The sequence below is a fragment of the Lactuca virosa genome, chromosome 4, assembly GCF_052849685.1.
Source record: "Lactuca virosa cultivar CGN04683 chromosome 4, Lactuca_virosa_CGN04683_v6, whole genome shotgun sequence".
Taxonomy (NCBI): Eukaryota; Viridiplantae; Streptophyta; class Magnoliopsida; order Asterales; family Asteraceae; genus Lactuca; species Lactuca virosa.
Genome location: NC_136429.1, coordinates 401,329,116 through 401,343,753, shown reverse-complemented (window position 1 = coordinate 401,343,753; position 14,638 = coordinate 401,329,116). Strand labels below are relative to the sequence as shown.

Sequence of the window (14,638 nt, the reverse complement as noted above, 5' to 3'; positions counted from 1 at the left end):
TGTCTATCCCAAGACATGTAGCTTCTAATTACACCACACCTGTTGAATCATCCCATGCTACTTTGTCATCTCTCGAGGACATTATTGCCATTTTGAAAAAAGTAAGCTTTACAATTAATGCCCTGAAAAAAGTTTTTTTTTTTTTTTGAAAAAAAAGATCAATTGATTTAGTATATAACTGCTTACCTTAAAGTTGTTTACAATTTGTTTAAATGGATATGTTGATTAACAATTCTTTTGGATGGAGATTTGATAAAATTTCTTAGTTTTATTATATATGTAAAGATGTAAAGATTTATAATTTGTTTGAACTCTAAAGTTCTGGGAAGTCTAATTTGTTTTTTGATTCAGGAATCCAATTTTGTAGTATGTATGAGGCAGGCCAATACACAGTGCTTTACATGTTTAATGGTTTAATGGCACTATGGAGAAGGTATTTTGGTTTGTTTGTTTGGAAATTTATTGTGACAAGTTATGATTACTTATATTTAAAAAAAAAATTGATAATTTTTTTCTTTTTCTTCATGAGTTAGTGGTTAATTAGCACTTATAAAATTAATTAATTACCACTAGTATGGAGAATTCCATGTGTGGTGGAGTTTGTTTAGTTGCTTGCTTTTGATGGTGATGGAATCTATCTTTAGAGGATGACATGTTTCTTACTCACTGTGAAGTATAGGTTATAATGTGTGTTCTGAGTTAGGAGACCATGTATGTAGGTGACATGGTGTTTTATTTATGCTAGTTAATTTTATATGTTACATAACTAATTAAAGTTAAAAAAATTATATTCTAATGATATTCTGTTCCACCTGATTCATGGTTTGGTGAGTGTATGCTGGAGGCTGGAGCTTTAAAGTAAAGACTACATATAGTGAGTGATTCTATAAACTTTTTTTTAATACCAGATGTAAATCCTCAAGAATATGTTCCGACATTGCCTTTTTTTCTTTGTGTTTTAGGATATAGTCTCTGTACATCCACGGATCCACCTTCAGTTCATGTAACTGTAAGTGTACCAAAACTGATTATTTTTTTGCATAAATAGTCAAATAGACAGATGATATATATCTCATCTATTTGAATTACATGTGATTCACATGTAAATCACATGTGATTCACATGTAAATCACAAGTGAATAACATATGAATTACATGTGATTCACATGTAAATCACAAGTGAATCACATATGAATTACATGTGATTCTCATGTAAATTATATGTAATTCACATATGAATCACATGTAATTCACATGTAAATCATAAGTGAATCACATATGAATTACATGTGATTCACATGTAAATCACAGTGAATCACATATGGATCATATGAATTACATGTGAGTCGCATGTAATTCACATGAAAATCACAAGTGAATCACATATGAATTATATGTGATTCACATGTAAATAACATGTGATTCACATATAAATTACATGTGATTCGCATGTAATTCACATATGATTAATTTGTGATTCACATGTAAATTACAAGTGAATTACCTATGAATTACATGTGATTCACAAGTTAATCACATATGAATTATATGTGATTCACTTAAATTAATTCACATATTAATCACATGTAATTCACATGTAAATCACATATCAATTACACGTGATTCACATGTAAATCACAAGTGAATTACATGTGATTCACATGTAAATCACAAGTGAATCACATATGAATTACGCCTATATACACACATGCATTTTGTGTAAGTGTTCTTCGTTAATTATTTTTAAAATTTTCTTGTGAATTTCACATTTAAATCTTAAAAGATACAATCACATGTGAATATCACATTATATAATCACATGTGAATCTTACATGATATATACATGTGCGTGTTCTTGCATTAATCAATTTTTTTTTTATTTTCTGGTAGATTTTGAAGAATTTTTGAAAAATATTGAAGAGGTGAAAAGTGATAAATTGAAGAAAATATGGAAATCTTGATATGAAGAAATGATAACACTATGAATCTTTGTAGTTTTTTTATATTTTATTTTGTATCGATTAATGATTTATTTGACACTTTAGGTGCATATATGTATATTTTTATAATAAACTGCGATTAATGATTTATTTGACATGTAGCAAAAAAATCAGAAATGATTTATTTTTATTATCTCTACATGTCAAATTTTTAAATAAATCATTAATTAAGAGATATATCAAATAAATCATTAATTAAGAGATATATCAAATAAATCCTAAAAATTTGAAGTGTTGCCTAATATATCTCTTTGACATGTAGCATAATATTAATAAAAAGTTGTATTAGAGTGACACATATCAAATGGAGATCAAAACTATTCTTTTATTAAAATATGGATATATATATATATATATTCTTCAGCACCTAGTATAGCAATTTTCATCGTAGCAAAAAACTTTTGCATTGATTTTGCTTATTATAGCATACTACTTTCATTTCTTCTTTTATAAAATTATTTTGAAAAATCTAGTCAATAATAGCAATACCATCAATACATAAAAGAACTTTTATATCTATAATATAATATTCAAATATACAATACCTTAAGTAGGAAAAAACTGAAAGTATGACTTAATAGAAAAGGTGAGTATATATCTATACCACAAATAAAAATTGTAACAATGTTAGTAAAAAGGTTAATAAATTAATAATACACTGGTCCAACAGCCAGCATGTGACATCTCACATGTGAGTGGTAAATATTATTTATGGATTCTAACCTCCTGCAAGCATACTATAAAAGCTAGTAACATCAAAAAGAGACTGATAATTGGTTAACCAAAAACGTGATAGTATACAATTTCAGAGATACATAAAACTGTTTTCTATATATCTCAAAATGGAGCTACCAAATCCGTTAAGCGTGAACTACCCACTATATATAAGAGAAAGAGAGATCCGAACCAAGTGCCTACATTTTTACGCCAAAAATAAAAAAAAATACCAAAAACTTTATGGTTGCACTTGCATCATTCCATTTACCCTTTGTTAACCACCACCACCACCACCATCTTTTGGCTTCAGAAAATAATATGTGTTTCCACGAGCCAAAAAGAAGCATAAAAAGGTTTGCAACCAGGGTAGGGTGAGACCAATAATAATAGGAATTTTCTGATATGTAAAAGAAAACAGGTGTAAATTGTAAAATATATATATATATAACTCACGTGAAGCCTCCTTGTCTTTGACCGAAAGCGGGTCGGGTATCAGATGGGGATGCCCCGAGGATTCCAATACTTGGGTCGGGTAAACGGGTCCCGATCCCATTAGCAAAGGGTCTTTGGAAATGGGTGTGGGTGTGGGTGTTTGGGTCGGATTCGGCCCGTCTTCTTCTTTTCCATGCTTCGAATTTTGCAGCGTCGAGGCCTCCTTTGTGGACTAATGTGGATGATGATTGGTTGTTATTTCTGAAACCTCCTCCTCTGTTGATTTGGGAAGGGCCCACTCCTACTCCAGCTGCCAAGCCTTTTTCTTGTTTGAGTTTGGAATAGATTTGTTGAAGTTTGGCACCCGATAGATTTGAGAAGGTTGACACGTAGTTCCATAGACGTGTTGTCATCTCTGAAAATATTTGTTTGTTTGTTACACAGGACAAAATAAATAAATATAAAGAGGAAGAAAAAAAAAAAAGTTGCTTACTTTCTTGTTTATACAGATCCTCCTCATGGTCGATAACAATTTGATCAATTCTTCGCCCGAGAAGCTGCAAATAATTTCTAATTCTCGAAAGAACCTAAAGAAGACAAACATTTCAGTTAAGTTTCCCCAGCTTTTCAAATAAGAATTTAACCCTTAAAGAAAAAGGAAAGGGAATGTACCTTTTCCTTGGGAAGATCTGCACTGGTGGTTTGAAGGCGATGAAGGCGCTCGAGTGTCTTTTTCTCTTTAGTCAAGACATCTTCACACCATTCCATCCATTTAACTTGTTTGAACTGTTCATACACTTCTTCCGTGTCTGACATCTCACCTTCCTCTTTAACCAAGGGCTCGTTTTTCTTGCCACCTTTCATTTTGATTTTATTTTTTGGGAGTTTTGTTTCTCCTGGTTTCCACTGTTTGGCTCTAGTGTGAGAAGTTGGGTTGGTTATTGGAAATTGATCTTTTTGCTTTTTAGTGGCCTTTCGTCCCCCTTTGGGCTTCCCACCAACAGCCACAAGTTCCTTAAAGTAAACAAACAAAAATCACTTATTGCATCTTAAGGATATACAACTGAATAAAAAAGGGCAAGAGAAGATACCATTTGAAGAAGTTGAGAAGCTCTTTCTTTTAATTGAGGTGCGCGTGGTAGGAAAGTTTCATGGTGTTGAAGTTCCACAGGAGCAATCTTCTTCAAAAGGCCAAGCTTTTCATCCATTCGTATCTTTTCCCAGTTCCCAAATCCATGATAGTGGATCCCTAGTAGCAGTCTTGCATCATCCTCTGAAAAAGAAATTTGTAATTGTAATTGTAATTCATCCACAACCATTTACATAGTGAGAAAAGAAGAAAGTAAAACTTACTCTGGTTCCAGCCACAACCTTTAGACCAAGTTGCAGGTTTGAGGTACATCAAAGCCTGGAACTGTGAGATAGGATCATTATATCGGTTTACTCGTTTTGCAAGGAGTTGAAGTTCTTCCACTCGGCTCAATACATCATCAGCCTTCACAGGAACACCAAAAAAATCCAACAATGGCCCCTAAACATCAAAACAAATTTCATTTCTATTCATGTTGCCTTTCAACTAATGGAGCAATTTAAGAAAGGAATTTAACCTTTGGGTCCATAGTTCCTCCTCCTTTAACTGCTTCTCTGCAACCATCTAATAAAGCATCAAAAAGCTCAACCTGTGCATCTACAGGAGCAGCTTCAACAGATCCACCAACCTCTGCAGCTATCAATCTCATTTGGTTATCGTTTCCAAACTTTTTCACCTACGATACAAATACTAAATTAATTGCTCGTCTTTCTTCACTTCAAAGGAATTAATTAACCTAATCTCAGTGTAGATTATAGAGAGAGAGAGAGAGAGAGACTCACTGCACGAAAAAAACGTGTAGCATCTCTCTTTGGTAAGGTCCCATAAGACCAGCCTCTGACTTGAGCAGAAGCTCCTTCAAGTGCTGGTGGTTGATAACTAGAATAATCAGCAGCTGCAGCAGCTTTTCTGCGTTTTATTCCTCTCTCTTGTAGTTGTAATTCAACACCTTTCTTTTTCCTTTTGTTATTATTTCTCTCAGATGGGATTGACTCTGCATAACTCTTGCTGTTCCTTGCAGCTCGAGGAGCTAAGGCTTCCTACATTTATTATAATAAATAATCACATTCTCAAAAAATAATAATAATATGTACACACACACCTACCTCAGCCTGTGAGATGGCATCAGGTTTTATCCAGCGACTCCAAAAGCTTCCATCATCTTCAGCAGAGCAGAAATTTGCAACCTGCCAAATCAAATGAGGAAATAAAATGAAATATTATTATTGTTAGAAATTTGATAATTTTCAACAGCTAGAAGAATAAATGCATGATATATATTCTTGCCTTAAATGCACTGAGTAACTCATGTCCTGCTTCGTCTTCAGCACCTTTCTGTTCAACCTTCTCTGCTCTTTCAAGAATCTCATCAATATCCATGCTTAGAAGCCGCTTTTTGCTTTCTTCCTCATTTTTATCTTCTTTGAACAGTTCCTCAGCCCCAAATCTTAAAATAGCTGATAACTCATTCTGAAACCATAACAAAATGAGACTCCTTAAAATTCATTGGCTTCTTTTCATACCACATAATATAATATATATATATATATATATATATATATATATATATATATATATATTTAACTACTAAAAGCATGCATATGCATACTTGTGATCAATACAATACCTTGTCAAATGCACTCCCTTTTTTCGCTTCTTTCTTCTCCAATCTTCCCTCTGCATTTAGTTTCTGAATAACCAAATGGTCAAGTACCTGAAATGAACAAATCCAAATATAAGAAAAAGAAGCATTTTTGTAGAGCACACATAGAGCTAGAATTCTAGAAAGCAAAAGTGTATATTGACACTTGGACCTTGTTCAAAGAAAGGCTAAATGCAAGAAATGGCAACCTACTTTCAATTACTTGTTTATTATAGCATCCTACTTTCATTTCTTTCTATTACACCTTTGTGCTTCCAATTTTTTTCATACTTTGAAAAAATCTGCCAAAATTATACCATTTTCTTGCATTCAACCCTTCAAACAAAAATATATTTACAGTTCACATTATTAAAATAATGTATCATTCTAGACTAAGAGTAAATTACACAAATGGTCCCTATGGTTTAGGGTAATTTGCGCGTTTGGTCCCTAACTTATTTTTTTAACTCGGAAGGTCCCTACTGTTTGTTTTTGTTACGCGCTTGGTCCCTGTCTTACCTAAAAAGACTATTTTGCCCTTGATTTTTTAATTTATTTAAATAAACACACCCCCAACTCCACCCCTTCACCTTACCTTACATAACCCACTATTTTTTCCTATTTAAATAATAGTCTTTTTAGGTAAGACAGGGACCAAATGTGTAACAAAAACAAACAGTAGGGACCAAGCGCGTAACAAAAACAAACAGTAGGGACCTTCCGAGTTAAAAAAGTAAGTTAGGGACCAAGCACGCATATTACCCCAAAGCATAGGGACGATTCGTGTAATTTACTCCTAGACTAAATAACAGATTATGCAAATTGCTACTTAAAGAAGCATACCATTTTCTTTTTTGCACGTTCCAAGATGTCTTCCTCAACACTCTTGCTTGTCACAAACCTATAAATATTAACAACCTCCTGTTGTCCGATTCTATGAGCTCTGCTCATTGCCTACACAAGATTAATAAGATTTTGGAAATCTTCAAAATGATTAACAAGAAACATATACAGATAACAGAAAAACTTAAACATGAGTAAAAAGAAACATAACATATAGTTGCAGAAAACTTTCAAAAAGAGAAAATGTTTGAAATAAGTAAAAAAGAAGCAAGCATAATGATAATTATAATTTATAAACCTGGAGATCATTTTGAGGATTCCAGTCAGAGTCAAAAATGATAACTGTGTCTGCTGTTGCAAGGTTGATACCTAAACCACCAGCACGAGTAGAAAGAAGGAAGCAGAAATCATCACTTCCAGTTGCATTAAAATGCTCCATAGCTTGATGTCTTGCCTCAGCCTTTGTGCTTCCATCAAGTCTCTGATACTTGAACCCTTTTATTGATAGGTATTCTGCTAGAATATCCAACATCTTAACCATCTGCAATGCATTCAAATATATATACATATTAATAATTTGATATAATACTCATGATAATGTTGTGCAAAATCATTCATACTTGTGAAAATATTAGAACCCTGTGATTTGTCTGATGAAGTCTATCAAGAAGCTTGTCAAGAATAACTAGCTTTCCACTGCTAAGAATTACCCTCTCCAGTTTACTGCTGCCACTAATACCAGAGTCTCCACCATAACCATAACCATGGTCAGCACTTTCAAACAGGAATGGATGATTACAGCATTTTTTTAACTCCGCCACAATGTTCAAAAGGGAAACCTAAACATTTGCAAAAGATGATATGCAAAGTCAATATGTATTCATCATTAAACTATAAAACATAAACACTAAGAAATTTAATATTTTTCTTTCCTTTTCAAATTTAGTTTAGGCTAACCTGATTTCCACGTACACCTTTGTTGAGGTCATGAAAGTTGCGTTCAAGAATCCATTTGTAATACCTGACAAATAAATTATAAAGCAGTAAGATATAGAACCCCTTCAGAATCCAGTAGGGGTAGAAATGGAAAAAGAATATTACTGTTTTTGTAGAGGGGACATTTCAACACGGAGAACACGCTCAATCTTTGGGGGCAAGGACTTCTCCACGTCCTTTATAACTCTTCGCAGAATGTGGGGCCTCAACTCCATATGAAGATTCGCAAGCTATGTATACAAATTATTAAGTATAAAATATCATCTCATTTTTAGGGTTTACTAAATGCAAAAGGATGTATGTAATTATGTATAAGTATAATAATTTGCACCTCAATCTCATTGAATGAGCTGAGGTTCTTGTAGTTTTGAACAAATTCATCCTTGCTATTGAATTTATCAGAGTCCAGAAAGTGAAGCAACGCCCTGTCATTACCATTACCATTATATATAAAAGTATAAATCATTAAATGAGATGAAATATAAGCTATAGCACTCAGCTCCAATAAAAGATGAATAAAAAATAGCATACCATAGTTCTTCAACGCTGTTTTGCAAGGGAGTCCCAGTAATAAGAAGCTTGTTTTTCGTGCTGAATTCCTTGAGTGATGTATATAATGAAGCTTCACTGTTTTTCAATCTATGTGCTTCATCGACCATAAGATAGTTCCACTTAATTGTTGATAAAACCATCTTGTCCTTTAATATAACTTCATATGTAGTCAATAGTGCATCAAACTTAGTAGTGACACCACTGTTTGTGTTCGTGTTCTTATCAGAGAAAAACTCATACTGCTGACAAACCTATAACCAACCACATGAGAAACACATGAAAAATTTACAAATAATCTGAGCTACAAGAAATAGCAACCTATTTACCCCTAATACTAAACTATCATAAGCAAGATAATCAAACTAACAATAGAAGATTCCAGTGGAAATGAATTCCATCCATTTGGCAACAATGGAATGGAATCATGAATTCCAATTAACATACCTCTCGGCTAGCACGAGTCCCAACATATACAATCATGTTCATATCAGGAAGCCACTTTCTGAATTCTTTAGCCCAATTTGACAAAGTTGATAGAGGAACAACAACAAGAAAGGGTCCATGAATTTGTTGTGAGTTCTGTGGAGACCCAAAAAAAAAACTATTTTTAATCACTTTGTAGAGCAAATTGATAGAAACATGTGAGAAATTAAGATATATGAATACCTGTAAGAAACCAAGCATAGAAACAGACTGAACTGTTTTTCCAAGACCCATTTCATCAGCTAATATGACATTTGTATCGTTTCTCCAACTGCACTGTGAATATTGTTAATAAGTATAGCTTTAAATAAATAAAACAAATAAAATGAAGGTATCTGTATGACAATACCTATTAACAAGAAAATTCAAGCCCTCAAGTTGATAATCTCTTAGTTTCCCACCTTTTAACCAATCGGGTTGTTCATCAAGTTTTCTCAAACTTGCTATAAGAATAAAAGTAATGATTTAAAAATGTTAGATTGTGTTCTTGATTTAGAGATAATAGTGTCTTTGAAGAAGGAAACCGAATCTTAGATTGTTGTTATGAAATGATCAATACTAAAAACTGCATCTTGAAGAGGAAAAAAAAGTAGAATGCATACCTTTACTCTTTCTTCTTTGGAAATCTACCATTTTTCCATGTGCAGCTGCAATTGCAGCTTCTCGAGCCTACATCCAAATTAAAAAAATCAAAAACCAATAAAGGAATAAAAAGGGTACCCAAATAATCCTTCTTGAACTGAAAGTGAAACACATTAAGATTACAACATTACCTTGTATTCATCAATTGCTGCTTGTGCAAAAGCAATATCATCAATCTTCTCCCTGGAAATATCATAAATAAATACAAGCATGTGATGTGTCTCATTTTCATTGGGTAGAGAAAAAAAATAGCACAATTGAACCTACTTTTTCAGTGTCTATAAAACCTATAAACATATCATAAAAAATCAAGATTCATAGAATGATAGAAGTTAACTGTGTCCACATACCATGTTGCTTCAGCATAGGAGAGTCCTTGCCACTTAACCAAATACTCTGGCACTTCTGAACTTTTTCCAATTCTATCAGCAATTATTCTCTCAACCTAATTGGTGCAATTTAAAATAAAATAAAATAAAAAAACATATTACATAGAGCAATGTAAAAGGAGAATAAGGAATGACCCAAATTGCATAAGCTATAAAACCTGACAATTCTGCTTGATAAGATCCAGATCCATCTCCTTGCTAACATCAATGACCTCGATCTAACCATAAATAAATAAATAAGAAAATTCATGTCCATTTGAAAAAAAAAAAATAGAATGATAAGACTATAAGTTCTTGATAGCAAAAAATAAATAATCAAGTGATGCTCTACACGAACAGAAGTAAAATATCACATTGCAAAAAAATATGTCGGGGTGTGAAAGAAAGCATAGATAATTTTGGTTTAATGAAGTTCATAAAGAACATAAAACGAGTCAAATGTAAAAAATAGTAGTGTACTTTGATTGATTTGTTTGTTATAGCATCATGCTTTAATTTCTTCTAATTATGGCGTTGTATTTTGAAAATTCTATTGAATTATAGCAAGGTCATTGAAGAAAAAAGCAAATTTCACAGCTATAAATGGGTGGATTTTTCAAAGTATAATGTCCGAATAAGATCAAAACCACTTATTTATAGATCCTCAATATAGCTACTAAAGCCTTGTTCTCCTTCATTCATATCAAAAATTTCACCCCTAGAACAAAGTGCATGCCTTCAAGATAGAGCTAAATAAAACAATCCCATTTGGTTTTATTGTAGAAGGGGGAGAAAGAGAAGGAAAAATACTAAGAACATGAAATATACATAAGCCACCATTACCTCCTCACGAGATACTGTTCTCCTGTGCCTTATATCCTCCATAACTTTCTTAGTGTAGTTTATAACCTTTTTAAAGCCACTCAGCTGAGCTGACCACAAACAGAAACAAAAATGATTAAAAAGGGAATGATAATGATAACATCATAACATTCACAATGTTAAACAACAATAGAAATATCAAATACTTACATTTTGTAGTTCAGAAAACGATTTCCATTGACAATGCAAATGTGAGTGGCCTTTCCACTTGATAAAAAACTCAGTATTGTTCCAATCTGGCTCTGAGTCAAATAAATGATTCAACAGTAAAGGCTCTGTAGATTTGTTGGTTTGTGCAGCTTCTTCTGCCATGCCCTTTGGTTGATGCCATAGCACCTTCTCAATCGAATCACCATCTTCCTCCTCCATGTCCTCCTTACCTCAAAAAAGGGTATACAAATTAAGCTTTATGTAAACTATTGCTTATAAGTTATAATAAACAACACCATATGTGATATGACTAGTATAATGTATAATCCACACCTTGTGGCCTTTTCTCTTGATATCATCATCATGCTCCTCACTTTCACTTTCAACATATGATACTTTCCGCACTGATCTAGTAGAAGTTCTAACTTCATTCATCCTTCCGGAAGCTTTTGTACTTTTCCTTCTTGTACTTTTGAAGTCCTCTTCTAAATCATCATCTGGAGATGAGCCATCTTCATCAAATGAAGCTCTCCCTCTTTTCCTCCTGCCAAAAGATGTAGAAGTAGAAGGTTTGGGTTCTCTACTAGACTTTCGCTTCTGCCTTTGTATACCACTTGGTTTTTTATAAAAATCATCTTCTGAAATGTCTATTTCATTGTCCTCAGAGTTATCTTCTTCATCCAAATGCTCAGCATCCCAGTCATCATCATCATGCACCTGAAGGATTGAATATGTGAGTGTTTACTGAAACCCAATAGATAGGCCAAAATAAAGTACAAATAAAATAATAACCTTCTTCCCTCTTCCAACACTTGTGGTGACTAAGTTAGGATCAAAATCTGCATCAGCAGGGTCATCTTCTGTAGTAAATTAAGGAAATGTAAGTCCATATCTTTAAGAGAAGTACACATATTGGAGTAATTTCATAAACATGAATATATCATCAAGTTACCATCTTCTTCCTCATCATCATCATCTTCAAAATCAGCATCTTCTTCTACGTATGCACCCCGAGATGAATCTTTTGACTTGAAGTTATTGGCAGAAACTCCCCGTTGTGGCATTGAATTATAACCACCTGCAACTGCATTATTTAACAGCTTTGAATCACTTTGGTCATCTCCATCTAACTCGTAGTAATCATCAGACAACATCTCATCCACATTTTGACCCTTATTTGCCTTATCCACTTCTGACAAATCATTGCCAGATCCGTTTTCATTGTTGTAAGCAGAACTGCTTTTTGATTCCTCTGTCTGATGCATGGGTTGACAGTCCTTCCAAAATGTTGAGCCCCATCTCCCAGTTGTTTTCCTTGTTGTAGTAGCATTAGAAGCTGTTAAATTCAATAAGCTATTATCATCCTCATCTTCCATCTTTGTTGCAAACCCTACAATGCTCTCAGCTCTTTCTATAGTTCTACCCTGGCTCTTGTCATTTAAAACATCGTCTGAAACTGTACCATTAGCATAGTTTCTAAAAAAGGCCATTCTGACTGTAACCTCAAACCAAAGTCCTATTCTTCATTCCATAAACCTAGTCACACAATCAATATTTGAAAGTCAGCATTATGAGCAAAGGATGTAGAATTTATGTCATCCGCAGTTAAAGAAAAGGACCAAACGAAGACTTTAATCGCATAAAGACTTCATGGATTGTCAGGTGACACTCAAACAAACAGAAAGAAGTAATCAGGAAAATATATCCTAACGTGAATCGCGGTTTAAAAAAAGTAAACAGGAGGGAAAGGGCGATCCAGACTATGTGAAAACCCAAAAAAGAGGAATCCAATTGGTCTGGATGCATAAACAATAGATTGGTCACTCTACGGACACGGAGCATCAAAACCATTACAAAAGACATGGCACGTGAAAGTTCCTAAATCTACAAAGAAAAACCCTAAATTAGGTCACGGATAGCAGTTGAGAAACACAATCAACCGATGCGTGAGTGAGAGACTCTTGGATGGTTTTCAAATTCATCATTTGAGATTACTCACATTTGTTACTAACAGAGACTCCATATATTCATATAGATAGACAGATTACGTTTGTGTGTACTCACGTTAGCACGTTAGCAATCGTACTCACTAGGCCGTCGCGGGTAACAAACACGCGCCGGCGGACGGCGGAACAGCAGCAAAAACTATTTACCGGTCGATTAGCGTCCGGAGAGGGGGATAAAGAGAGAAAGAATGAAAGAATTTGGGGGAAATTTGAGAAGGGTTACTTTTGTTTTGTTCAGAGAGTTATTACAACACCAATTTATTTAATATTTTATTATTTTTTTATATATAAAGCCTTTTAATTGGGGGAGAGGGGAGAGTTAGCGCCTAGACACGATGTGGTCACGTGGCGGTTTTTAGTTCAACGGTGGAGATTACTTGGTCATATTTTGACTTACGGGTATATGGGATAGTTTCAAGTTAATTTTAAAAATAAAGTACCAAAACTATAAAGAGAAAAAGTTTGTTAAAATTTTAGTGGGAAAATTATAAAAAAATAAAAATAAAGTGGTAAAATTATAAAATAATAAAGAAAATGGGTTTTAAAAAAGTAAAAGTGAATGTTTAGTGGCAAAAATATGAAGAAATAAAAATAAAGGGGCAAAATTATAAAAAGAAAAAGTTTGTTAAAACTTTAGTGGCAAAATTAAAAAAAAGTAAAAATATAGTGTTAAAATTATAAACAAGGAAAGTTTCTGTTGAAACTTTCTATGTGCTTTAATATATATATATATATATATATATATATATATATATATATATATATATATATATATATATAATTTTAATTCTATCTATTTATTGAATTAAATTTGTAAATTAAAACTATGTTTTTAAACTTATAGATTGAGTAGTAGTTGATTTAAAATTTTAGATTAAAGTAAACACCCATGAATTTCACGGAGGTAACGTTTCTATTTTTTTTAAAGTATGTTGCCTAAATAATTTGGATTGCATTTATATAGTAAATATTAGGGGTGTGCAAAAAACCGCACAAACCGCCCGCACCGCACCAATCCGCACCGCATAATGCGGTTTAGAATTTCGTGGTGCGGTTTGCGGTTCATCATTTTATCAAACCGCACTATGCGATGTGGTTTGCGGTTTGTATTTATAAAACCGCGGTTCAAACCGCACCGCATGTTATATATATATTTTTTTTCTTTACTTTGTTATAATGTCAAATCACGATTTAGAAACGATGTATTTAAATATATTTCTTACAATAACCAAATATCTATAACGTAACATTAAATCACTATTAGATGAAGATCTCACGGTTTACAAGAATATAACAACTATAACGGCAATATAAAACAATAACAATGACACTTACAAAACTATAGTAGCATGAATCACAATTTATTAAAAACGATTTAACTTGAAAATTGTATTTGTTTTTATAAAATGAAAGCAATCGATTTTTATAACCGGGTCAGTTTTTTGGTTTTTTGATAGATTTAATGTTGAACAACTCATTAAACCGCACAAATCACAACCAAACCGCATAAACCATCCGCATCAAACCGCACCGCATAACGCGGTTTTGAACATCTGTGGTGCGGTTTGCGGTTTCTAAAATATTCAAACCGCATATACGGTGTGGTTTGCGGTTTTGACTCTAAACCGCACCAAACCGCACCGCGCACACCCCTAGTAAATATAGTTGGTATCCAAATTTTAAGAGTTTTTTATCATAATAAGATGATTGAAAAAAATATTTAGGGAGGTAACGTTTCTATTTTTTTTAACGTATGTTGCCTAAATAATTTGGATTGCATTTATATAGTAAATATAGTTGGTATCAAAATTTTAAGAGTTTTTTATCATAATAAG

General features: G+C 33.1%; 1 protein-coding gene across 2 annotated transcripts; it reads right to left on the bottom strand.

Annotated features, from left to right (window-relative positions):
* Positions 1–2,750: 2,750 nt before the first annotated feature.
* Positions 2,751–13,025, bottom strand: LOC145108869 (protein CHROMATIN REMODELING 5-like). 2 transcript variants are annotated; one of them, XM_079045957.1, is made up of 30 exons: positions 12,862–13,025; positions 11,750–12,333; positions 11,590–11,657; positions 11,131–11,514; positions 10,798–11,022; positions 10,609–10,692; positions 9,945–10,004; positions 9,748–9,842; positions 9,529–9,580; positions 9,358–9,424; positions 9,105–9,198; positions 8,939–9,026; positions 8,717–8,851; positions 8,252–8,523; positions 8,052–8,145; positions 7,826–7,950; positions 7,682–7,745; positions 7,345–7,563; positions 7,023–7,265; positions 6,725–6,835; positions 5,867–5,953; positions 5,527–5,709; positions 5,346–5,426; positions 5,022–5,279; positions 4,757–4,915; positions 4,503–4,680; positions 4,241–4,422; positions 3,822–4,163; positions 3,643–3,736; positions 2,751–3,564 (listed from the first exon to the last, which is right to left on the bottom strand). In XM_079045957.1, exons 2-30 carry the CDS (start codon positions 12,285–12,287, stop codon positions 3,167–3,169), a joined length of 4,980 nt encoding a protein of 1,659 aa, XP_078902083.1. In that variant the 5' UTR covers positions 12,288–12,333; positions 12,862–13,025; the 3' UTR covers positions 2,751–3,166. The 2 variants fall into 2 exon arrangements, with proteins under 2 accessions (XP_078902083.1, XP_078902084.1); XM_079045958.1 differs by lacking the exon at positions 12,862–13,025 and adding an exon at positions 12,797–12,816.
* Between the last annotated feature and the right edge of the window lie 1,613 nt (positions 13,026–14,638).